Here is a 27,698-nt window from a genome sequence, read left to right as displayed (position 1 = left end):
TGACATTTTATTTTTTATTCACCATTTCCTTCCTAACATTCTGCTTGCTTTTTTGACTGCCACAGCACACTAAGCCGACGATTTCAATGTACTATCCACCATGATGCTCCTAATATGGAACCTAACATTGTGCAACTATAGCATGCATTATTTTTCCCTATATGCATCACCTTACACTTATCCACATTAAATTTCATCTGCCATTTGAATGCCCAATTTTCCAGTCTCACAAGGTCCTCCTGCAATTTATCACAATCCGCTTGTGATTTAACTACTCTGAATAATTTTGTATCATCTGCAAATTTGATTACCTCACTTGTCGTATTACTTTCCAGATCATTTATAAATATATTGAAAAGCACGGGTCCCAGTACACATACCTGAGGCACTCCACTGTCCACTCCCTTCCACTGAGAAAATTGTCCATTTAATCCTACTCTCTGTTTCCTGTCTTTTAACCAGTTTCTTTGCTTCGGTGTTTACTAAAGAGTATGTTGGGGAGATACCCGTTCCGGAGAAGGTTTTCATGGGTAATGATTCAGATGGACTGAACCAAATCACGGTGAACCTAGAAGATGTGGTAGGCCTGATTGATAAACTGAAGAGTAGTAAATCACCTGGACCGGATGGTATACACCCCAGGGTTCTGAAGGAACTAAAAAATGAAATTTCAGATCTATTAGTAAAAATTTGTAACCTATCATTAAAATCATCCATTGTACCTGAAGACTAGAGGATAGCTAATGTAAGCTCATTATTTAAAAATGACTCCAGGGGCGATCCGGGAAACTACAGACTGTTTAGCCTGACTTCAGTGCCAGGAAAAATAATGGAAAGTGTTCTAAACATCAAAATCACAGAACATATAGAAAGACATGGTTTAATGGAACAAAGTCAGCATGGCTTTACCCAAGGCAAGTCTTGCCTCACAAATCTGCTTCACTTTTTTGAAGGAGTTAATAAACATGTGGATAAAGGTGAACCGGTAGATATAGTATACTTGGATTTTCAGAAGGCGTTTGACAAAGTTCCTCATGAGAGGCTTCTAGGAAAAGTAAAAAGTCATGGGATAGGTGGTGATGTCCTTTCGTGGATTGCAAACTGGCTAAAAGACAGGAAACAGAGAGTAGGATTAAATGGAGAATTTTCTCAGTGGAAGGGAGTGGGCAGTGAAGTGCCTCAGGGATCTGTATTGGGACCCGTACTTTTCAATATATTTATAAATGATCTGGAAAGAAATACGACAAGTGAGATAATCACATTTGCAAATGATACAAAATTGTTCAGAGTAGTTAAATCACAAGCAGATTGTGATAAATTGCAGGAAGACCTTGTGAGACTGGAAAATTGGGCATCGAAATGGCAGATGAAATTTAATGTGGATAAGTGCAAGGTGATGCATATAGGGAAAAATAACCCATGCTATATTTACACTATGTTAGGTTCCATATTAGATGCTACCACCCAAGAAAGAGATCTAGGCGTCATAGTGGATAACACATTGAAATCGGCGGTTCAGTGTACTGTGGCAGTCAAAAAAGCAAACAGAATGTTGGGAATTATTAGAAAGGGAATGGTGAATAAAACGGAAAATGTCATAATGTCTCTGTATCGCTCCATGGTGAGACCCCACCTTGAATATTGTGTACAATTCTGGTCGCCACATCTCAAAAAAGATATAATTGCGATGGAGAAGGTACAGAGAAGGGCAACCAAAATGATAAGGGGAATGGAACAGCTCCCCTATGAGGAAAGACTAAAGAGGTTAGGATTTTTCAGCTTGGAGAAGAGACGGCTGAAACCATTCCGACTAAACTCCTTCTATCCATTCCCAAAGCAATTGCAAAACCTCTTTCTAATATTTTCAACCTTTCTTTGGAACAAGGTACTGTCCCCCACACCCTACAACAAGCCGTGGTTAAACCCATCCTCAGAAAACCCAGTCTTGACCCCACTAGTCCTTCCAATTTCAGACCTATCTCCAATCTCCCGTTCCTATCCAAAATCCTGGAAAAAATTGTTAATTCTCGCATGTCCGACTACCTCGAACAACACAATATCCTTCCCTCCACACAATACGGTTTCCGAAAGCACCTCAGTACCGAAACCTTACTTCTCTCCCTAACAGACACCATTATCAAAGGAATGGACACTGGTAATTCCTATCTTCTCGCCATGTTGGATATCTCAGCTGCTTTCGATACTGTTAATCATAATATCCTTATCAACATCCTCATTAGTATTGGCATCTCTGGTACCACTCTCGCCTGGATAAAGTCCTACTTACAAAACCGTCATTATACTGTCTCCTTGGATAGCAACGAATCTGACCCTATTAAGCTGGAAAGAGCTATCCCCCAAGGCTCTTCCCTCTCCTCTCCTCTATTTAACATCTACCTGCTCCCTCTCACCAATCTCCTTTCCAACCTTGGTATCAAACACTTCATCTACGCAGATGATGTTCAACTACTTTTCCCCTTTACGGATTTCCTCCAAACCGCTCTCCAAAACTGGGAATCATGCCTCACCTCGATTAACCAACTTCTCACCGACATGCACCTCGCACTCAACCCACAAAAAACAGAACTCCTCATTGTTTCCTCTAAATGTCCTTTTCCCTCCATTCCCCCATCCTATTCCTCCACTACCTTCCCAACCCACACACGAAACCTGGGTGTTCTGATTGACAATCAGCTCACCCTAAAACCATTCATCAAATCTATCCTCAGTGATTGCTATTTCAAGCTACAAACCCTCAAAAAACTCCGACCTCTGCTATTCTTCACTGACTTTCGCACTGTTCTACAGTCCATTATTTTTACTAAAATAGACTATTGTAATGCCCTTCTTATTGGCCTCCCTTCTACCTACACCAAGCCTTTGCAGCTCCTACAGAATGCCACGGCACGCATCCTCACAAATTCCAAAAGTAGAGACCACATCACCCCTACACTCATGGAGCTACACTGGTTACCAATTAAGTCGCGAATCCTCTACAAAACCCTATCCCTCATCCATAAAACCATCATAAATGACAACTCCCACTGGATCGACCCGCCATTCCACCCACACTCCTCCACAAGACCAACCCGTTCCACCCATCAAGGAATGCTCCGCCTTCCATCGATTAAATCTTGTAGACTTACCTCCACTACCAAGAGGGCCTTTTCTCTTGCTGGTCCCACCCTTTGGAACTCCATGCCCCCAGATCTACGTACTGAATCCTCTACCCCTAAATTAAAAAAAAAGCTAAAAACCTGGCTGTTCCTACAGGCCTTTCCCTCAAATACCACCCACACTTGTGAATAATCATCGTTTGTTTACCTCACGTGACCTACTATTCTTGTATTCTTATGTACGCTGTACCCTTTTAAACTTTAACTGTTTCTATATACCTCTGGATTTTATGTAAATCATACTTAAATCTCTCCCCCCTTATACAGGAACCTTTTCCTTTCCTTCCTGTTTTTTGTTCATCCCTACTGCCAGTATCCACCTTAACCCTCTCCCCTCTCTCTGCCTCCCCCCCTAAACTCTTCCATCCCCCTTGCTTTAAAATCCCTACCCCTGCATAAATCTCCATTACGAACTAAGATATAGGCCTCCTCGCTGTGCCCGGTTGGATCTCCCTGTACATATTATACCTAGAATAATTTCTGTTCCTAAATAGTCATTCTCTGTATACTTCTTGTTGCCAGTTATATGTTTCTTACCAACTCTAGACCAGTTATCCCTTCACCTTGTTAATTGACACCCCATGTAGTTTTTGTTCCTTGTAATCCGAAACGATGTGCAAACGGCCGTCGGTATATAAAAATGTTAAAATAAATAAATGATAGAGGTGTTTAAAATCATGAGAGGTCTAGAACGGGTAGATGTGAATCGGTTATTTACTCTTTCGGATAATAGAAAGACTAGGGGACACTCCATGAAGTTAGCATGTGGCACATTTAAAACTAATCGGAGAAAGTTCTTTTTTACTCAACGCACAATTAAACTCTGGAATTTGTTACCAGAGGATGTGGTTAGTGCAGTTAGTATAGCTGTGTTTAAAAAAGGATTGGATAAGTTCTTGGAGGAGAAGTCCATTACCTGATATTAAGTTCACTTAGAGAATAGCCACTGCCATTAGCAATGGTAACATGGAATAGACTTAGTTTTTGGGTACTTGCCAGGTTCTCATGGCCTGGATTGGCCACTGTTGGAAACAGGATGCTGGGCTTGATGGACCCTTGGTCTGACCCAGTATGGCATGTTCTTATGTTCTCTATCATATCCCCCCTCAGCCGTCTCTTCTCCAAGCTGATCTTCTATTATTCGAAAGTGTAAATAACCGATTCACATCTACCCGTTCTAGACCTCTCATGATCTTAAACACCTCTATCATATCCCCCCTCAGCCGTCTCTTCTCCAAGCTGAAAAGTCCTAACCTCTTTAGTCTTTCCTCATAGGGAAGCTGTTCCATTCCCTTTATCATTTTGGTTGCCCTTCTCTGTACCTTCTCCATCGCAATTATATCTTTTTTGAGATGCGGCGATCAGAATTGTACACAGTATTCAAGGTGCGGTCTCACCATGGAGCGATACAGAGGCATTATGACATTTTCCGTTTTATTCACCATTCCCTTTCTAGTAATTCCCAGGCTGAGGCAGTAATGTTGTGTGTGTGTACTGCAGTGTATGAGTCCTGCTCTGTGTGTGTCTATCCCAAGCTGAGGCAGTGATGTTGTGTGTGTACGGCAGTGTGTTAGTCCCTGCTCTGTGTGTGTATCCCAGGCTGAGGCAGTAATGTTGTGTGTGTGTGTGTGTGTGTGTGTGTGTGTTTACTGCAGTGTATGAGTCCTGCTCTGTGTGTGTCTATCCCAAGCTGAGGCAGTGATGCTTGTGTGTGTACTGCAATGTGTGAGTCCCTGCTGTGTGTATGTATGTGTGTGTGTATATGTGTGTGTATGTATATGTGTGTGTGTGTATATGTATGTGTGTGTGTGTGTATGTGTGTGTGTGTGTGTGTGTATGTTTGTGTGTGTTGTGGGTGTATGTGTGCATGTGTGTGGGTGTGGGTGTATGTGTGCATGTGTGTGTGTGTGTGTGTGGGTGGGTGTATGTGTGTGTACTGCAATGTGTGAGTCCCTGCTCTGTGTGTGTATCCCAGGCTGAAGCAATGATTGTGTGTGTGTGTGTGTGTGTGTATCCCAGGCTGAAGCAGTGATTGTGTGTGTGTGTGTATGTGTGTGTATGTGTGTGTGTGGGTGTATGTATGTGTGTATGTGTGTGTGTGTGTGTGTGTGTATGTATGTGTATGTATGTGTGTGTGTGTATATCCCAGGCTGAAGCAGTGATTGTGTATGTATGTGTGTGTGTATGTGTGTGTGTGTGTGTGTGTATCCCAGGCTGAAGCAGTGATTGAGTGTGTGTGTATGTGTGTGTATGTATGTGTGTATGCGTGTGTGTGTATGTGTATGTGTGTGTGTGTGTGTGTGTGTATGTGTGTGTGTGTGTATGTGTGTGTGTGTGTGTATGTGTGTGTGTGTGTTTGTGTGTGTGTGTGTGTGTATATGTGTGTGTGTTTGTGTGTGTGTGTGTGTTTGTGTGTGTGTGTGTGTATGTATGTGTGTGTGTGTGGGTGTGTATGTGTGTGTGTGTATGTGTGTGTGTGTGTGTGTGTGTGTGTGTGTGTGTGTGTGTGTGTATGTATGTTTGTGTGTATGTGTGTGTGTGTGTGGGTATGTATGTGTGTGTGTGGGTGTGTGTATGTGTGTATGTGTGTGTGTGTGTATGTATGTATGTGTGTATGTTTGTGTGTATGTATGTGTGTATGTTTGTGTGTGTGTGTGTGTGGGTATGTGTGTGTGTGTGTGTGGGTATGTGTGTGTGTGTGTGTGTGTATGTATGTGTGTGTGTGTGGGTGTATGTGTGTGTGTGTGTGGTGTGTATGTGTGTGTATGTGTCCCTGCTCTATGTGTGGATCCTGTAATGCAGACTCATAGCCACTTTTCTCTTTTTCCAGTGAAAGTGATGCCTGCAATTCCTTCTCTTCTGTCCCTTCCCTTCTGCCCTCTCAGTCCTTATTCCCTCTCTTCTCTGCCTCTTTCTCCGCCTCTCTCTTTCTTGCATCTCTTCCTCGTCCTGCTTTCCTGCTCTCCCTCTGCCCTTTTGCTCCTTTCCTTTGAGATTTGCCTTGTGATTGCCCTTCGTGTCAGTATTCTCACAGATCCCCTTTCCCATCAATATCTTGCTAGGTTGTGATTTTTGATCAGAAAACTGAGAACCATGTACTTACTCAGAGCTGTAACCCACACCTTACCTCCCCTTCAGATCAGAGAGTTGGTCCCAGAGTCCCAGGCATACATGGATCTTCTGGCTTTTGAACGAAAACTAGACCAGACCATTATGAGAAAAAGGGTGGATATCCAGGAAGCCCTGAAGAGACCCATGAAGGTACAAAATTTGAATTGTATAATGTATGCAAATAAATTACAAAAAAATTACTCTCTAGTTAGAGTTCTAAGTGAAGAAGAATGGAATTGCCCTTTAGCAGGTCATAGGAGGAAAGAATTACTCTTCAGCAGGAGGCAAGAGGACAGAATTACTCTTCAGCAAGAGGCAAGAAGACAGAATTACTCTCCAGCAGGATGCAGGACAGAATTACTCTTCATCAGGAGGCAAGAGAACATAATTATTCTTTATCAGGAAGCAGAAGGACAGAATTACCATTCAGCAGGAGGTAGGATGAATTACTCTTCAGCAGGAGGCAAAAGAACATAATTACTCTTCAGCAACAGGCAGAAGAACAGAATTACTCTTCAGCAGGAGGTAGGACAGCATTAATCTTTAGCAGGAGGCAAGAGATCAGAATTACTCTTTAGCAGGAAGTAGGACAAAATTACTCTTTAGTAGGCAGCAAGAGGACATACTTACTCTTCAGTAGGAGGTAGCACAGAATTACTCTTCAGCAGGAGGTAGGAGAGCAGAATTACTCTTCAGCAGGAGGTAGGATAGAATTTCACTTTAGCAGGAGGCAAGAGAACCGAATTACTCTTCAACTTGAGGTAGGATACAATTACTCTTCAACAGGAGGTAGCACAGAATTACTCTTCAGCATTAGGCAAGAGAACAGAATTACTCTTCACCACGAGGCAGAACAATTACTCTTCACCAGGAGGTAGGACAGAATTACTCTTCAGCGGGAGGCAAGAGAACAGAATTACTCTTCAGTACTCCGCAAGAAGACAAAATTACTCTTCAGCATGAGGCAGGACAGAATTACTCTTCAGAAGGTGATAGGACAGATTTACTATTTAGTAGGAGGCAAATCAACAGAATTACTCTTCAGCAGGAGGCAAGAGAACAGAATTACTCTTCAGCAGGAGGCAAGAGAACAGAATTACTCTTCAGCAGGAGGCAAGAGAACAGAATTACTCTTCAGCAGGCAGCAAGAGAACTGAATTACTTTTTAGCAGGAGGTAGCACAGAATTTCTCTTCAGCATTAGGCAAGAGAACAGCGTTACTCTTCATCAGGAGGTAGGACAGAATTACTCTTCAGCAGGAGTCAAGAGAACAGAATTATTATTCAGCAGGTAGTAGGACAGAATTAGTCTTCAGCAGGAGGCAGGACACAATTACTATTCAGCAGGAGATAGCACAGAATTACTCTTCTCTTCAAGAAAACAGAATTATTATTCAGCAGGTGGTAGGACAGAATTATTCTTCAGCAGGAGGCAGAACAAAATTACTCTTTAGCAGGTGGTAGCACAGAATTACTCTTCAGCAGAAGGAAAGAAGACAGAATTACTTTTCAGCAGGAAGTAGGACAGAATTACTCCAGCAGGAAGCAAGGGATCAGCAGGAGGTAAGAGAACAGAATTACTCTTCAGCAGAAGGAAATAAGACAGAATTACTTTTTAGCAGGAGGTAGCACAGAATTACTCTTCAGCATTAGGCAAGAGAATAGCATTACTCTTCAGTAGGAGGCAGGACAGAATTACCGTTCAGCGGGAGCCAAGAGAACAGCATTACTCTTCAGCAGGAGGTAGGACAGAATTACTTTTCAGCAGGAGGCAAAAGGACAGCATTACTCTTCAGCAGGAGGCTGGACAGAATTACTCCTTAGCAAGAGGAAAGAAAACAGCGTTACTCTTCAACAGGAGGTAGGACAGAATTACTCTTCAGCAGAAGGCAAGAGGACAGAATTACTCTTCAGCAGTGATGTGAATTTGCTAGGGAGTTAGCAAATTGTTGTATATCTGCTGCTCGAGTTAGCAATCTGTTATGGAGAAGATGCTTGATGGGAGGAGAAGTCAGATAGGAGGAGCAATCTGTAGAGAAGGATCTGTGTAGTGGGATCCTGGAGAGGGAGGAGTCAGCAATCTTGTAGTGTCTCAGATATCGTTTTGCTAAGGAATAGCAATTTATATTGAATCTGATAATAGTAGTGGGTGGATCCCTGAGGCACTCTACTGCCCACACGCTTCCACTGAGAAAATTGTCCATTTAATCCTACTCTCTGTTTCCTGTCTTTTAACCAGTTTGTAATCCACGAAAGGACATCGCCTCCTATCCCATGACTTTTTACTTTTCCTAGAAACCTCTCATGAGGAACTTTGTCAAACGCCTTCTGAAAATCCAAGTACACTACATCTACCGGTTCACCTTTATCCACATGTTTATTAACTCCTTCAAAAAAGTGAAGCAGATTTGTGAGGCAAGACTTGCCCTGGGTAAAGCCATGCTGACTTTGTTCCATTAAACCATGTCTTTCTATATGTTCTGTGATTTTGATGTTTAGAACACTTTCCACTATTTTTCCTGGCACTGAAGTCAGGCTAACCGGTCTGTAGTTTCCCGGATCGCCCCTGGAGCCCTTTTTAAATATGGGGGTTACATTAGCCACCCTCCAGTCTTCAGGTACAATGGATGAAACATAGAAACATAGAAATGACGCAGAAGAAGACCAAACGGCCCATCCAGTCTGCCCAGCAAGTTTCACACTTTTTTTTTTCTCATACTTATCTGTTACTCTTGGCTCTTAGTAACCTTTTGGTTCTATTTCCCTTCCACCACCACCATTAATGTAGAGAGAAGTGTTGGAACTGCATCTAAGTGAAATGTCTAGCTTAATTAGTTAGGGGTAGTAACCGCCGCAATAAAATAAGCTACACCCATGCTTATTTGTTTACCCAAACTATGTAATTCAGTCCTTGTTGGTTGTTGTCTGTTTATAGATCCACTTTTCTTCATTTCTCCTGCCGTTGAAGCAGAGAGTTATGCTGGATATGCATTGAAAGTGAAGTATCAGGCTTATTTGGTTTGGGGTAGTAACCGCAGTATCAAGCAAGCTACTCCCCACTTTTTTGTGAATGCAAATACTTTTTTCCACATTTCCTCTTGCCGTTGAAGCTTAGAGCAGTGTTGGAGTCGCATTAACCGTGTATATGTTTATTGAATAAGGGTATTATCTCCAGGAAGTAGCCATCATTCCCGCGAGCCACCCCCATGCCTCTTCTCTTCATTCACATCCTCTAGCCTTTATGGATCCACAGTGTTTATCCCATGCCCCTTTGAAATCCTTCACAGTTTTGGTCTTCACCACTTCCTCCGGAAGGGTGTTCCAGGCATCCATTACCCTCTCCGTGAATAAATACTTCCTGACATTGGTTCTGAGTCTTCCTCTCTGGAGTTTTAAATTGTGACCCCTGGTTCTGCTGATTTTTTTCCAATGGAAAAGGTTTGTCGTTGTCTTTGGATCATTAAACCCTTTCAAGTATCTGAAAGTCTGTAACATATCACCTCTGCTCCTCCTTTCCTCCAGGGTGTACATATTTAGATTCTTCAATCTCTGCTCATAAGTCATTCGATGAAGACCCTCCACCTTTTTGGTCGCCCTTCTCTGGACCGCCTCCATCCTGTCTCTGTCTCTTTGTAGATATGGTCTCCAGAACTGAACACAGTACTCCAGGTGAGGCCTCACCAAGGACCTGTACAAGGGGATAATCACTTCCCTTTTCTTACTCGATATTCCTCTCTCTATGCAGCCCAGCATTCTTCTGGCTTTAGCTATCGCCTTGTCACATTGTTTCGCCGACTTCAGATTGTTAGACACTATCACCCCAAGGTCTCTCTCCTGCTCCGTGCACATCAGGCTTTCTCCCCCCATCGAATACAGTTCATTCGGATTTCCACTCCCCAAATGCATGACTTTGCACTTTTTGGCATTGAATCTCAGCTGCCATATCTTCGACCACTCTTCCAGCTTCCTTAAATCCCGTCTCATTCTCTCCACTCCTTCTGGCATGTCCATTTGTTGCAGATCTTAGTCTCATCAGCAAAAAGACAAACCTTACCTTCTATCCCGTCCGCAATGTCGCTCACAAAGATATTGAACAGGACCGGTCCCAACACCGATCCCTGTGGTACACCACTTAAAACCGCTCTCTCTTCAGAGAAAGTTCCGTTTACCATCACACATTGTCTTCTGTCCGTCAACCAGTTTGTAATCCACGCCACCACCTAGGCACTCACTCCTAAGCTTCTCATTTTATTCACCAGCCTCCTGTGCGGGACCGTATCAAAAGCTTTGCTGAAATCCAAGTATATGATATCGAGCGCTCTTCCTTGATCCAATTCCTTGGTTACCCAGTCAAAAAAGTCAATCAGATTTGTCTGACAGGATCTTCCCCTGGTGAATCCATGCTGCCTCTGTTCCAGCAATTCTTCTGACTGTAGATAGTTCACTATTCTTCCTTTCAGCAGCTACTGCCTTACTTTTCCCACCACTGAGTTGAGGCTAACCGGTCTGTAGTTACCAGCCTCCTCCCTGTTCCCACTCTTGTGAAGCAGGACCACCACCGCTCTTCGCTTTACCTTTTTGGCAAGCCTTTCTTCTGCTTGACTTTTTACTTTCTTGATTACTTTCTTCATGTCCCTAAGTTTTACCAGATATTCTTCTTTGTGCTCCTCCCTTTGGGATCTTTTATATTTCTTGAACGCTGCTCTTTTAGCTTTTATTTTGTCAGCCACCTCCTTTGAGAACCAGATAGGTTTCATTTTTCTTTTGCTTTTCTTTACCTTTCTAACATATAGATTAGTTGCCTTGGTAATTACTCCTTTTAGTTTGGTCCACTGTTGATCCACATCACTCTCGTTCTCCCAGCCTTTTAGTTCTTCCTCCAGGTACTTCCCCATTTCCTCAAAGTCCGTGTTTTTGAACTGCAAAACTCGGGTCTTCGTGCTTCTTCTCCCTATCCTATTTGTGATATTAAACCATACTGTATGATGATCACTGGTGCTGAGGTTGGTGCCCACCTGGACATTAGAGACATTATCTCCGTTAGTGAGCACTAAATCGAGTATAGTTCCCTCCCTCGTGGGTTTCATTACCATTCGTTTGAACAAAGCCCCTTGCAGGGCATCCACTGTCTCTCTACTACTGTTAGATTCTGCAGAAGGGATTCTCCAGTCTACATCTGGCAGATTAAAGTCTCCAACAATCACCATCTCTCCTTTCTTTCCCATCTTTTGGATGTCTTCAACCAGATCTCAATACAGAAGTCCGGGGCTGAAGAGAGGTAACGGAGTAGTCAGGCAATGCAGAGGTCCGGGGCTGCAGAGAGGCAACAGAGTAGTCAGGCGATGCAGAGGTCTGGGGCTGGAGAGAGGCAACGGAGTAGTCAGGCAATGCAGAGGTCCGGGGCTGGAGAGAGGAAACGGAGTAGTCAGGCGATGCAGAGGTCCGGGGCTGGAGAGAGGAAACGGAGTAGTCAGGCAATGCAGAGGTCAAACTAGGTTAGCAATCCGAAGGAGAGACGAAGGAACAGGAACACAGGAACAAGGAAACAGGAATAAAGGTAATCAGGATCGGGAACCAGGAACTGAAGAGGCAACAAGTACTCAACTAGGGAGGGGACCTGTTGCAAAGGCGATTTGAGAGAGCGGAGCCCTGGCTTATATACCAGAGCTCTGTTGACATCATCATCCAGGGCCGTTGCCAGATTCCCGCCTTGGGCCTTATTTAAGGACTAGCTGTGCGAGCACGCCTAGGGAGGGGCGCAGTGCTGGTCGGGATGGTGTCTCTCCATGGAACATCAGGAGCTGCAGCACAGCCAGAGGCCCCAGGAGCAGCCCAAGGAGGGAGGCTGAGGCCCACAGCCGCCAGAGACGAGGGACCAGGTGCTGGATCACTTTGAAAGAGGTGAGGGGGCCGAGCCATGGGTCTGCCGTGGCTGGCGCGTGTAACACATGTTCATGAGGTCTCCTTGCCACTCCCAGCACAAGAAACTGGCAGTAGAATCTACGTTGATAAGGCTCCTCAGTTTGAAGGCTATAACCCTGGTATCTACACTCCAGGAAAATATAGGACATTATTCCATCTATTTCATCGTACCCAAGAAGGAGGGTACCTTTCGCCCCATTCTGGACCTCAAGAGCGTCAATCGACATCTGCAGATAATTCACTTCTGCATGGAAACACTTTTCACAGTCATAATGGCTATACAACTGGGAGAGTTCTTAACCTCCCTGAACCTTTTGGAGACCTACTTTAATATTCCAATCTGCCAGGACCACCAGCATATCCTATGCTTTGCATAACTGGGCCACTATTACCAGTTTCGGGCATTGCCCTTCGGCCTGGCAACTACCTCCAGAACATCCTCCAAAATTATGGTGGTGGTGGTGGCTCTGAGGAAAGAAGGGATCCTGGTGCACCCTTACCTAGACGACTGGCTGATTCAGGCAAATTATTTGGAAGAGAGCCTCCAGATGACCAGCTTCAGGAACTTGGCTGGGTTGTGAGCATGGACAAGAGCTGCCTCAAGCCCTCCCAGTTCTTAGAGTACCTTGGAGTCCAGTTCGACACCAAGCAGGACAGAGTATTCCTCCCCCTCTCGAGGATAAGGAAGCTGATGTGCCAAGTGCACTGGTTGATGAACCAATGCACCCCAGGGTGTGGAACTATCTCCAGGTCCTCAGCCTGATGGCGTCAATCCTAGAGATAGTGCCATAGGCTAAGGCACACATGCGGCCATGCCAACGCTCCTTGCTACTTGATTTGCCTTCACCTACCGATGGAAGTATGTCCTTGGCTCCAGTGGTGGCTACAGGAAGTTTACCTATGGAAGGGTGTAAGCCTGTCCCCACCAAAATGGCTAGTCCTCATGACAGACCTGAGCCTCTGAAGGTGGGGAGCTCACTGTCAGGAATTGACAACCCAGGGGTGATGGACCAAGGAAGAGGTACGCTGGAACATAAACCATCTGGAAGCCTGAGCTGTCAGATTAGCATGCCTACAACTCAGCCACAGACTCCAGGGCCAGGCAGTCCACATGATGTTGGACAATGCAACAATGGTAGCCTACATCAATCAACAGGGAGGAACCAAAAGCTACCAAGGTGTCTCTGGAAATAGACCCTCTTATGGAATGAGCGGAGTTAAATCTACAAGGGATCTCGGCCTCCCACATCATGGGAAAAGACAACGTCAGAGCAGGCTTTCTCAGCAGGGAGGGTCTGGATCCAGGAGAATGGGCTTGTTGACCAGAGACTTCCAGCTGCTGGTAGATCGCTGGGGCTGCCCATTCATCGACCTACTGGCCATATCCCACAATGCGAAGGTTCCCCGATTCTTCAGTCACAGAAAAGATCAGCACTCCCAAGGGATCAATGCTCTGGTCCAGACTGCCCAGTGGAGGACTTACTGCACATTTTCCCTCCATGGGCCTCTGCTGGGCAAGATCATTCGCAAGATCGAGCACCACAGAGGATTAGTCCTTCTGGTGGCCCTGGATTGGCCCAGATGCCCGTGGTATGCAGACATGCGGAGGCTTCTGGTGAAGAACCCCCTATATCTCCCTACACACAGGATCCTTCTCCAACAAGGTCCTATCTTTCATGAGGACCCAACTCAGTCTTGTCTTACCCTTGAGAGGGCTCACCTGATGAAGTGTGAATATTTGGTGGCAGTAATTGCCACCTTGCTCCACGTGCAGAAGTTCTTGACATCCTTGGCATACATGTGGATCTGGAGAATATTTGAGGCCTGGTGTGAGGAATGTGGGCTTTCTCCTCGGTCGATCAAGATACCATGATTCAGGAATTCTTACAGGATGGCCTGATCAAAGGACTGTCCCTCAACCCCTTGAAGGTCCAGGTGGCGGCTCTCTCCTGTTTCATAAGCGAGGTGAAAGGAGCCTGCCTGTCGACACATCTAGACTTGTCCCATTTCCTAAAAGGAGTTAAACACCTCCAACCACCCTTAAAGTGGCCGGTCCCCCTATGGAACCTCAATCTAGTAGTGGACTTCTTAGCAGGACCTTCCTTTCAGCCGCTGTGCACTCTGAGTCTTTGCCTGTTAACGGTGAAGACTGTATTCTTGGTGGCGATATGCTCGGCTTGTCGCATCTGCAAACTACAGGCAATGTCATGTTGGGAGCCATTCCTCCGGTTGTCTCCAGGAAAGTTGCAGCTTCGCACCGTTCCTTCCTTTTTGTGAAAGGTGGTCTCGGAGTTTCAGCTGAAACAGTCCATTTCCTTACCATCCCTAGATAGACACAAGATCTCAGAAGACTACCGCCTCTTACGCCACGTAAACTTCAGTAGCCTGTAAGTACAGTATCTAGAACATACAGAACCAGTGCGCAAGATGAACCGCTTGTTTGTTCTTCATGGTGGAAGGAAACAAGGCGAAGCAGCTTCGCAAGTTACCATACCTCGCTGGATCAAGGAAATGATCACAGGAGCTTTTGCAGAGGCAGGGAAGCCATTACCCCTTCAGGTTAAAGCTCATTCCACTAGGCCCAGGCAGTATCCTGGGCGGAAACTAAGCTACTGACTCCTGTTGACATCTGCCGAGCAGTGACATGGTCTTCCTTGCACACCTTCTCCAGGTTCTATTGCCTTGAAGTTCAAGCCCAAGAAAATGCAGCCTTTGTGAGGGCAGTGCTAACTGGACCACGGGCAGCCTCTTCCCCCCGTTCAGGGGTAGCTTTTGTACATCCCATTTGTCCTAGTGGCTACACGCTAGGAAATGGAGAAATTACTTACCTGATAATTTCGTTTTCCTTAGTGTAGACAGATGGACTCAGCATCCCGCCCAAGGCTGCCCATGAACAGTGCCAAGTAATCGCACGTGAATCTCGATCCCAAAGAGGTAAGCCATCACCCTATCCCTAGATCTGGGCATCTATAATATTGCTGGGATTCAGCGCTTCTGTTTGGTTGAGTACAGTTACGGTCACCAGTTTTAATCAAGTTCTTAATCAAGTTATTAAATTGTATTCAAGTTTTTCAATAGTATGTCCACAATGGCTTTTGAAGAGAATACTGAATGGCTGAGGACACTGCAGGGGTGTATCTAGGGTGACGTCAGCTTTGAAACCTGACTCTGTCTCCATCTGCTGGCAGGGGAGCACAACCCATTGGTCCTGAGTCCATCTGAGCCAACTAAGAAAAACAAAATTATCAGATAAGTAATGTCTCCATTTTTGCTTTACCTTCTTACTCAACACTTCCTAAAGCCTAAGAATTTTCAAAAATTCACACACCTATAATGTGGTCTATACACGTAAGTAACCTCTTCCCAGGAATTCCGTATTTTATAAAAGTAGAAAGTGCATGTGTATATTCATTTTCATGTGCACACATATGCACGTAAACAAACGGCAGTCTAGGGGTGTTCCAGGGTAAGGCCAACAGTTATGCACATATTTTTACACCTGCTAATTATCTGGCATATATGATATAAAACGTGTTTGTTCTGAACTATTGAGTGGGTGGGAGGGCTGAGTGAATTGGGGTGGGGAATTCAGACTACGGAACCAGGAAGGTCTCAATGATCATTACAAAATGGCAATTGTGATCTTCCCTCTGATATTGCATAGAAATGCTGCATGGAATTGTGCAGTGCTCCAACGAGGTCACTGCCTCTCCCATCATTCTCTACTTCATGCTTTCAATTTTCCTTGCAAACCTTACAAAATGGTAATTGTGGTCTTCCCTCTGATATTGCATAGAAATGCTGCATGGAATTGTGCAGAGCTCCAGCGAGGTCACTGCCTCTCCAATCATTCTCTACTTCATGCATTCAATCTTTGCTTGCAAACCTTACAAAATGGTAATTGTGATCTTCCCTCTGATATTGCATAGAAATGCTGCATGGAATTGTGCAGTGCTCCAGCGAGGTCACTGCCTCTCCCATCATTCTCTACTTCATGCATTCAATCTTTGCTTGCAAACCTTACAAAATGGTAATTGTGGTGTTCCCTCTGATATTCCATAGAAATGCTGCATGGAATTGTGCAGTTCTCCAGTGAGGTCACTGCCTCTCCCATCATTCTCTACTTCATGCATTCAATCTTTCCTTGCAAATCTTACAAAATGGTAATTGTGGTCTTCCCTCTGATATTGCACAGAAATGCTGCGTAGAATTCTGCAGTGCTCCAGCGAGGTCACTGCCTCTCCCATCATTCTCTACTTCATGCATTCAATCTTTGATTGCAAACATTACAAAATGGTAATTGTGGTCTTCCCTCTGATATTGCACAGAAATGCTGCGTAGAATTCTGCAGTGCTCCAGCGAGGTCACTGCCTCTCCCATCATTCTCTACTTCATGCATTCAATTTTTCCTTGCAAACATTACAAAATGGTAATTGTGATCTTCCCTCTAATACTGCATAGAAATGCTGCATGGAATTGTGCAGAGCTCCAGCGAGGTCACTGCCTCGCCAATCATTCTCTACTTCATGCATTCAATCTTTGCTTGCAAACCTTACAAAATGGTAATTGTGATCTTCCCTCTGATATTGCATAGAAATGCTGCATGGAATTGTGCAGTGCTCCAGCGAGGTCACTGCCTCTCCCATCATTCTCTACTTCATGCATTCAATCTTTGATTGCAAACATTACAAAATGGTAATTGTGGTCTTCCCTCTGATATTGCACAGAAATGCTGCGTAGAATTCTGCAGTGCTCCAGCGAGGTCACTGCCTCTCCCATCATTCTCTACTTCATGCATTCAATTTTTCCTTGCAAATCTTACAAAATGGTAATTGTGGTCTTCCCTCTGACATTGCATAGAAATGCTGCGAGGAATTGTGCAGTGCTCCAGCGAGGTCACTGCCTCTCCCATCATTCTCTACTTCATGCATTCAATCTTTGCTTGCAAACCTTACAAAATGGTAATTGTGATCTTCCCTCTGATATTGCATAGAAATGCTGCATGGAATTGTGCAGTACTCCAGTGAGATCACTGCCTCTCCCATCATTCTCTACTTCATGCATTCAATTTTTCCTTGCAAACCTTACAAAATGGTAATTGTGGTGTTCCCTCTGATATTCCATAGAAATGCTGCATGGAATTGTGCAGTTCTCCAGTGAGGTCACTGCCTCTCCCATCATTCTCTACTTCATGCATTCAATCTTTCCTTGCAAATCTTACAAAATGGTAATTGTGGTCTTCCCTCTGATATTGCACAGAAATGCTGCGTAGAATTCTGCAGTGCTCCAGCGAGGTCACTGCCTCTCCCATCATTCTCTACTTCATGCATTCAATTTTTCCTTGCAAACATTACAAAATGGTAATTGTGGTCTTCCCTCTAATACTGCATAGAAATGCTGCGAGGAATTGTGCAGTGCTCCAGTGAGGTCACTGCCTCTCCCATCATTCTCTACTTCATGCATTCAATCTTTCCTTGCAAATCTTACAAAATGGTAATTGTGGTCTTCCCTCTGATATTGCATAGAAATGCTGCGAGGAATTGTGCAGTGCTGCAGCGAGGTCACTGCCTCTCCCATCATTCTCTACTTCATGCATTCAATCTTTGATTGCAAACATTACAAAATGGTAATTGTGGTCTTCCCTCTGATATTGCACAGAAATGCTGCGTAGAATTCTGCAGTGCTCCAGCGAGGTCACTGCCTCTCCCATCATTCTCTACTTCATGCATTCAATTTTTCCTTGCAAACATTACAAAATGGTAATTGTGGTCTTCCCTCTAATACTGCATAGAAATGCTGCGAGGAATTGTGCAGTGCTCCAGTGAGGTCACTGCCTCTCCCATCATTCTCTACTTCATGCATTCAATCTTTGATTGCAAACCTTACAAAATGGTAATTGTGATCTTCCCTCTGATATTGCATAGAAATGCTGCGAGGAATTGTGCAGTGCTCCAGCGAGGTCGCTGTCTCTCCCATCATTCTCTACTTCATGCATTCAAACTTTCCTTCAAACCTTACAAAATGGTAATTGGGGTCTTCCCTCTGATATTGCATAGAAATGCTGAGAGGAATTGTGCAGTGCTCCAGCGAGGTCACTGCCTCTCCCATCATTCTCTACTTCATGCATTCAATCTTTGCTTGCAAACCTTACATTTCTTCTTCTGCACTTTTTCATGGCCAGTTTAAATTCTAAACCTGTCGTCCACCCAGCTTGAAATCATCCTCAGATTTTCTAAGTCTTTAATTAATGGAATTGGGTAGAATTAATCTCAGGAGTGGCTGCCGTGGACCCTTCACCCACTGATAAATACTTTGAGTGCATGTTTCCAGCTAGTTATGTTCCCATAAGAGTGGGATGATGATAAATCACGCTGAGGAAGGTAAATATGTTGAAATGTCATTAGTGAAGGGGTCCGTCTTCTGTGATCTATCAAGGCAAGATTTGCAAACATTGGATTTGACAGGGGTTTTTTTTGGAGAATTTGGAGACAGAATTGGCAGTACCTTGTGCTTTAGTGGTTGATCTCTTTGGCATTGGATTCAGGCCGGATGCTGTGGATTTTCTTGAAATATAGAGATGCCAGCTTTATTAATTGTAACGTGTGTATGTGTCCAGATTGTGCTAGGAATATGCAGAAAAAAAGAAGCTGGTGATGTTTGTTAATGTGACCGGCTGTGTTCCAGATTCTGCTCTTATTGTTTTGAAGTTCCCCTATAAATGTACCATGAAATATCAATCCGTTATGTATATTTTTTGTGAATCCCTCTTCTGACTGCCTTCTTCAATGACCAGAAAGAATTACATTTCCCTTAGCTGATTTATTAGGACGGTAGGCATGGAAGACGGTCCGGAATGATTAATTTCTTATTATTATCTGTTCTCAGTCCTCTCATTTTTGGGGACTGGTGTAGCAGAGTTAAAATGTAAAATTTTGAATTTGTATTTTTTTCTTCCTGTCTTAAGTCTGTCCTTGAGATGTAATCATGGCTTTTAATTTCTGCTCAGAAATAACAAAAAATATTGTGAGGATCGTCTGGATTGGGCCTCATCGGTGCATATTGTAACTCTGGATTTTTTCTTTGTCCCACAGCAAAAACGGAAACTCAGGCTTTACATATCAAACACATTCAACCCTGCTAAGCCTGACGCCGATGACTCTGATGGCAGCATTGCATCCTGGGAGCTCCGCGTGGAAGGGAAGCTTCTAGATGATGTATGTCTTAGCTCTTATTATTCTCATTTTAATTAAAAAAAACTTTAAAAGGTTTGCACTAATGATCTACAAGTTTTGAAGGTGCAAGAATCAAGACTGTCAGGAAGAACAATTATAAGCTGAGATAAACTGAAGCGGGGGATTTTAGTTTGAAACCTGAAATAATGACATGAGGAAAACTGAAATGCCCACAGAAAACAACAGGTGATTTGTCAGCAAAGGAAAGAGAACATGCCACGTGAGTAGAGCTGGGAGTCCTGGCTAGATATGGATTTGTAAATCAGAAAATGCCACGTGAGTAGAGCTGGGAGTCCTGGCTAGACAGAATTTGTAAATCAGAAAATGCCACGTGAGTAGAGCTGGGAGTCCTGGCTAGACATGAATTTGTAAATCAGAAAATGCCACGTGAGTAGAGCTGGGAGTCCTGGCTAGACAGAATTTGTAAATCAGAAAATACCACGTGAGTAGAGCTGGGAGTCCTGGCTAGACATGAATTTGTAAATCAGAAAATGCCACGTGAGTAGAGCTGGGAGTCCTGGCTAGACATGGATTTGTAAATCATAAAATGCCACGTGAGTAGAGCTGGGAGTCCTGGCTAGATATGGATTTGTAAATCAGAAAATGTCACATGAGTAGAGCTGGGAGTCCTGGCTAGATATGGATTTGTAAATCAGAAAATGCCACGTGAGTAGTGCTGGGAATCCTGGCTAGACATGGATTTGTAAATCAGAAAATGCCACGTGAGTAGTGCTGGGAATCCTGGCTAGACATGGATTTGTAAATCAGAAAATGCCATGTAAATAGAGCTGGGAATGCTGGCTAGACATGGATATGTAAATCAGAAAATGCCACGTAAATAGAGCTGGGAGTCCTGGCTAGACATGGATATATAAATCAGAAAATGCCACGTCAATAGAGTTGGGAGTCCTGGCTAGACATGGAAATGTAAATCAGAAAATGCCACATAAGTAGAGCTGGGAATTCTGGTTAGACATGGATTTGTAAATCAGAAAATGCCATGTAAATAGAGCTGGGAATGCTGGCTAGACATGGAATTGTAAATCAGATAATGCCACGTGAATAGAGCTGGGAGTTCTGGTTAGACATGGATTTGTAAATCAGAAAATGACATGTAAATAGAGCTGGGAGTCCTGGCTAGAACAGGATTTGGTAAATCATAAAATGCCAGGTGAGTAGAGCTGGGAATCCTGGCTAGATATGGCTATGTAAATCATGAAATGCCATGTGAGAACTAGGCGTTCTGGCTAGACATGGATTTGTAAATCAGAAAATGTCATGTGAGTAGAACAGGGAATCCTAGCAAGACATGGATTTGTAAATCAGAAAATGCCACGTGAGTAGAACTGGGAATTCTGGCTAGGCATGGATTTGTAAATCAGAAAATGCCACGTGAGTAGAGCTTTGAATCCTGGCTAGCCATGGATTTATAAATCAGAAAATGCCACGTGAGTAGAGCTTTGAACCCTGGCTAGACATGGTTTTGTAAATCAGAAAATGCCACGTAAATAGAGCTGGGAATGCTGCCTAGACAAGGATATGTAAATCAGAAAATGCCACGTGAGTAGAGCTGGGAGTTCTGGTTACACATGGATTTGGTAAATCACAAATTGCCACGTAAATAGAGCTGGGAGTCCTGGCTAGAACAGGATTTGGTAAATCATAAAATGCCACGTGAGAAGAGCTGTGAATCCTGGCTAGGCATGGATTTGTAAATCAGAAAATGCCATGGAGTAGAGCTGGGAGTTCTGGCTAGACATGGTTTTGTAAATCAGAAAATGCCACATGAGTAGAGCTGGGAGTTCTGGCTAGACATGGATTTGGTAAATCAGAAAATGCCACGTAAATAGAGCTGGGAGTCCTGGCTAGAACAGGATTTGGTAAATCATAAAATGGCACGTGAGTAGAGCTGGGTATCCAGGCTAGACATGAATTTATAAATCAGAAAATGCCATATAAGTAGAGCTGGGAGTTCTGGCTAGACATGGATTTGGTAAATCAGAAAATGCCACATGAGTAGAACTGGGAGTTCTGGCTAGGCATGAATTTATAAATCAGAAAATGCCACGGAGTAGAGCTGGAAGTTCTAGTTAGACATGGATTTGTAAATCACAAATTGCCACGTAAATAGAGCTGGGAGTCCTGGCTAGAACAGGATTTGGTAAATCATAAAATGCCACGTGAGTAGAGCTGGGAATCCTGGCTAGACATGAATTTATAAATCAGAAAATGCCACGTAAATAGAGCTGGGAATCCTGGATAGACATGGATATGTAAATCAGAAAATGCCACGTAAATAGAGCTGGGAATCCTGGCTAGACATGGATTTGTAAATCAGAAAATGCCACGTGAGTAGAGCTGGGAATCCTGGCTACACATGGATTTGTAAATCAGAAAATGCCACAGAGTAGAGCTGGGAATCCTGGCTAGACATGGATATGTAAATCAGAAAATGCCATGGAGTAGAGCTGGGAGTCCTGGCTAGACATGGATATGTAAATCAGAAAATACCACGTGAGTAGAGCTGGGAATCCTGGCTAGACATGAATATGTAAATCAGAAAATGCCATGGAGTAGAGCTGGGAATCCTGGCTAGACATGGATATGTAAATCAGAAAATGCCATGGAGTAGAGCTGGGAATCCTGGCTAGACATGGATATGTAAATCAGAAAATACCACGTGAGTAGAGCTGGGAATCCTGGCTAGACATGGATATGTAAATCAGAAAATACCACGTGAGTAGAGCTGGGAGTCCTGGCTAGACATGGATATGTAAATCAGAAAATGCCATGGAGTAGAGCTGGGAATCCTGGCTAGACATGGATATGTAAATCAGAAAATACCACGTGAGTAGAGCTGGGAATCCTGGCTAGACATGGATATGTAAATCAGAAAATGCCATGGAGTAGAGCTGGGAATCCTGGCTAGATATGGATATGTAAATCAGAAAATACCACATGAGTAGAGCTGGGAATCCTGGCTAGACATGGATATGTAAATCAGAAAATGCCATGGAGTAGAGCTGGGAATCCTGGCTAGACATGGATATGTAAATCAGAAAATACCACGTGAGTAGAGCTGGGAATCCTGGCTAGACATGGATATGTAAATCAGAAAATACCACGTGAGTAGAGCTGGGAATCCTGGCTAGACATGGATATGTAAATCAGAAAATACCACGTGAGTAGAGCTGGGAATCCTGGCTAGACATGGATATGTAAATCAGAAAATGCCATGGAGTAGAGCTGGGAAACCTGGCTAGACATGGATATGTAAATCAGAAAATACCACGTGAGTAGAGCTGGGAATCCTGGCTAGACATGGATATGTAAATCAGAAAATGCCATGGAGTAGAGCTGGGAATCCTGGCTAGACATGGATATGTAAATCAGAAAATACCACGTGAGTAGAGCTGGGAATCCTGGCTAGACATGGATATGTAAATCAGAAAATACCACGTGAGTAGAGCTGGGAATCCTGGCTAGACATGGATATGTAAATCAGAAAATACCACGTGAGTAGAGCTGGGAATCCTGGCTAGACATGGATATGTAAATCAGAAAATGCCATGGAGTAGAGCTGGGAATCCTGGCTAGACATGGATATGTAAATCAGAAAATACCACGTGAGTAGAGCTGGGAATCCTGGCTAGACATGGATATGTAAATCAGAAAATGCCATGGAGTAGAGCTGGGAATCCTGGCTAGACATGGATATGTAAATCAGAAAATACCACGTGAGTAGAGCTGGGAATCCTGGCTAGACATGGATATGTAAATCAGAAAATGCCATGGAGTAGAGCTGGGAATCCTGGCTAGACATGGATATGTAAATCAGAAAATACCACGTGAGTAGAGCTGGGAATCCTGGCTAGACATGGATATGTAAATCAGAAAATACCACGTGAGTAGAGCTGGGAATCCTGGCTAGACATGGATATGTAAATCAGAAAATGCCATGGAGTAGAGCTGGGAATCCTGGCTAGACATGGATATGTAAATCAGAAAATACCACGTGAGTAGAGCTGGGAATCCTGGCTAGACATGGATATGTAAATCAGAAAATGCCATGGAGTAGAGCTGGGAATCCTGGCTAGACATGGATATGTAAATCAGAACTCCACAGTCCCAGCATCCAGGGGCCCTGCACTCTTTGCTGCAGATGAGGGCATACCATTCCCAGAGCCCCTGAGAGAGGACTCCAGAGCAGGCGATCCATTGCTCCTACCATGTGACAGGGGCTGGCCAATGGCACCGATAGCCCCTGTCACATGGTAAGGGCAAAGGGCCAGCGGCGCCATTTTGATTAGTGACAGCTGATGGCCCGAGAGTGGGAGATCACTCCCGGGACCCCCGTCGGACCACCAGGTACTTTAGAAAAGTTTTGGGGGTGTTAGGAGGGTGGGGGATTCTAAATAATGAGATTTACAGGGTCGGGTGGGTTTGGGGGTTGTTTTTGTGTGCCCTTTCTTCCCACTGCCCCCCCAAAACGATAAGAGAACCCCACAAATATTTTATGGGGTTTCCCTATCTCTTTTGGGGACTCCCCGATACTTGGCGAGTTTGAAAATATCGTCCGATATTTTCAATCGTCAGAAAAACGATTCACATCCTTACTATTTAATGTTTGGGTACTTGCCAAGTACTTGTGACCTGGATTGGCCACTGTTGGAATCAGGATGCTGGGCTTGATGGACCCTTGGTCTGACCCAATATGGCAATTTCTTATGTTCTTATGTAATTTAGGAATCCTGCCGGGTACCTGTGACCTGGATTGGCCACTGTTGGAATCAGGATGCTGGGCTTGATGGACCTTTGATCTGACCCAGCATGGCAATTTCTTATGTTCTTATGTAATTTAGGAATCCTGCCGGGTACCTGTGACCTGGATTGCCCACTGTTGGAATCAGGATGCTGGGCTTGATGGACCTTTGATCTGACCCAGCAATGGCAATTTCTTATGTTCTTATGTAATTTAGGAATCCTGCCGGGTACCTGTGACCTGGATTGGCCACTGTTGGAATCAGGATGCTGGGCTTGATCGACCCTTGATCTGACCCAGCATGGCAATTTCTTATGTTCTTATGTGCCAGGAAAAATAGTGGAAAGTGTTCTAAACATCAAAATCACAGAACATATAGAAAGACATGGTTTAATGGAACAAAGTCAGCATGGCTTTACCCAGGGCAAGTCTTGCCTCACAAATCTGCTTCACTTTTTTGAAGGAGTTAATAAACATGTGGATAAAGGTGAACCGGTAGATATAGTATACTTGGATTTTCAGAAGGCGTTTGACAAAGTTCCTCATGAGAGGCTTCTAGGAAAAGTAAAAAGTCATGGGATAGGTGGCGATGTCCTTTCGTGGATTGCAAACTGGCTAAAAGACAGGAAACAGAGAGTAGGATTAAATGGGCAATTTTCTCAGTGGAAGGGAGTGGACAGTGGAGTGCCTCAGGGATCTGTATTGGGACCCTTACTGTTCAATATATTTATAAATGATCTGGAAAGAAATACGACGAGTGAGATAATCAAATTTGCAGATGACACAAAATTGTGCAGAGTAGTTAAATCACAAGCAGATTGTGATAAATTGCAGGAAGACCTTGTGAGACTGGAAAATTGGGCATCCAAATGGCAGATGAAATTTAATGTGGATAAGTGCAAGGTGATGCATATAGGGAAAAATAACCCATGCTATAATTACACGATGTTGGGTTCCATATTAGGTGCTACAACCCAAGAAAGAGATCTAGGTGTCATAGTGGATAACACATTGAAATCGTCGGTTCAGTGTGCTGCGGCAGTCAAAAAAGCAAACAGAATGTTGGGAATTATTAGAAAAGGAATGATGAATAAAACGGAAAATGTCATAATGCCTCTGTATCGCTCCATGGTGAGACCGCACCTTGAATACTGTGTACAATTCTGGTCGCCGCATCTCAAAAAAGATATAATTGCGATGGAGAAGGTACAGAGAAGGGCTACCAAAATGATAAGGGGAATGGAACAACTCCCCTATGAGGAAAGACTAAAGAGATTAGGACTTTTCAGCTTGGAGAAGAGACGACTGAGGGGGGATATGATAGAGGTGTTTAAAATCATGAGAGGTCTAGAACGGGTAGATGTGAATCGGTTATTTACTCTTTCGGATAGTAGAAGGACTAGGGGACACTCCATGAAGTTAGCATGGGGCACATTTAAAACTAATCGGAGAAAGTTCTTTTTTACTCAACGCACAATTAAACTCTGGAATTTGTTGCCAGAGAATGTGGTTCGTGCAGGTAGTATAGCTGTGTTTAAAAAAGGATTGGATAAGTTCTTGGAGGAGAAGTCCATTACCTGCTATTAGGTTCACTTAGAGAATAGCCACTGCCATTAGCAATGGTTACATGGAATAGACTTAGTTTTTGGGTACTTGCCAGGTTCTTATGGCCTGGATTGGCCACTGTTGGAAACAGGATGCTGGGCTTGATGGACCTTTGGTCTGACCCAGTATGGCATTTTCTTATGTTCTTATGTTCTTATGTAATTTAGGAATCCTGCCGGGTACCTGTGACCTGGATTGGCCACTGTTGGAATCAGGATGCTGGGCTTGATGGACCTTTGATCTGACCCAGCAATGGCAATTTCTTATGTTCTTATGTAATTTAGGAATCCTGCCGGGTACCTGTGACCTGGATTGGCCACTGTTGGAATCAGGATGCTGGGCTTGATGGACCCTTGATCTGACCCAGCATGGCAATTTCTTATGTTCTTATGTAATTTAGGAATCCTGCCGGGTACCTGTGACCTGGATTGGCCACTGTTGGAATCAGGATGCTGGGCTTGATGGACCTTTGATCTGACCCAGCAATGGCAATTTCTTATGTTCTTATGTAATTTAGGAATCCTGCCGGGTACCTGTGACCTGGATTGGCCACTGTTGGAAACAGGATGCTGGGCTTGATGGACCCTTGGTCTGACCCAGTATGGCAAGTTCTTATGTAATCTGGTAGGCCCAGTGCTGTCTTGGAGGAGAAAGGTCATCTGGAAGGAGAGCATAATCTTGATGAGGCAGGAAGCAATCCTGTAGTTAGGACCTGTCCTCAAGGTGATGTAGTATCCTCTCACACTGAGGATAGGTCACCAGGGGCATTTACCCAGGAGGGAAGGATTAGGACAGCCATTATAGTTAGTGATTCAATTATTAGGAAGGTTGAAAGCTGTGTGGCTGGTGGATGTAAGGATTGCTTGGTAACTTGCCTGCCTGATGTGAAGGTGGTGGACCTCATGCATCACATAGATAGGATTTTAGATAGTGCTGGGGAGGAGCCGGCTGTGGGTACCAGTGACACAGGAAAGGGCAGGAGAAAGGTTCTGGAAGCCAAATTTAGGGTTTTAGGTAGAAAGCTGAAATCCAGGACCTCCAGGGTAGCATTCTCTGAAATGCTCCCTGTTCCACGCGCAGGTCCCCAGAGGCAGGCAGAGCTCCGGAGTCTCAATGCGTGGAAGAGACGATGGTGCAGGGAAGAGGATTTTAGGTTTGTTAGGAACTGGGGAGCCTTTTGGGGAAGGGGGAGGGGCTTTTCCAAAAGGATGGACTCCACCTTAACCAGAGTGGAACCAGGCTGCTGGCGCTAACCTTTAAAAAGGCGATAGCAACAGTCACTCGGAAGTGCATGGTCCAGAAAGATGTATCTTTGAAAGATACTAAGAGAACAGAGAAAATAAGGCATCCCAGTAGAGAGATTGTAATAAATGCCAAAGGGGACCAGCGCCTTTAAGTAAAGAGCAGAGTAAAAAGATTCCAAATGACTGAGCAGGTTATTAATACAAACAAAAAACATACTTTGAAATGTATGTATACAAATGCTAAAAGTCTAAAAAATAAAATGGGAGATTTAGAATGCATAGCACTGGATGAAGAGGAAGATATAATTGGAATCTCTGAGACCTGGAGGAAGGAGGATAACCAATGGGACAATGTGATACCAGGGTACAAATTATATCAAAATGATAGGATGGATAAATTGCTGGAGGGTGGCCCTATATGTTAAAGAGAGCATTAAGTCAAACAAGATAAAGTTCTGCAGGAAAGAAAATGCAATGTTGAATCTTTATGGATAGAAATTCCAGGTGAAAAAGGGAATAATATAGTAGTGGGGGTGTATTACCATCCACCTGGCCAGAATAAACTAATAGACAATGAAATGCTAAAATAAATTAGGGAAGCAGCCCAGTAATAATGGGTGATTCCAATTACCCCAGGTGCTGACTGG

The 27,698-nt window shown here is 44.0% G+C and overlaps 1 protein-coding gene across 1 annotated transcript in view; it reads left to right on the top strand.

The window, feature by feature from the left end:
- The window catches only part of SMARCD3 (SWI/SNF related, matrix associated, actin dependent regulator of chromatin, subfamily d, member 3), a gene marked incomplete in the record, with an annotated part of 148,545 nt that overhangs the window by 36,127 nt on the left and 84,720 nt on the right, over positions 1-27,698 (top strand). The window contains 2 exon segments of the mRNA XM_029587250.1: positions 6,315-6,437; positions 19,300-19,422. Of these exon segments, the coding sequence (XP_029443110.1) occupies positions 6,315-6,437; positions 19,300-19,422 (246 nt within the window).

Source organism: Rhinatrema bivittatum, chromosome 2 (assembly GCF_901001135.1).
Source record: "Rhinatrema bivittatum chromosome 2, aRhiBiv1.1, whole genome shotgun sequence".
In the NCBI taxonomy this organism is placed as follows: domain Eukaryota; kingdom Metazoa; phylum Chordata; class Amphibia; order Gymnophiona; family Rhinatrematidae; genus Rhinatrema; species Rhinatrema bivittatum.
Note: the sequence above shows the minus strand (reverse complement) of the source record. Positions and strands in the feature narration are given on the sequence as shown.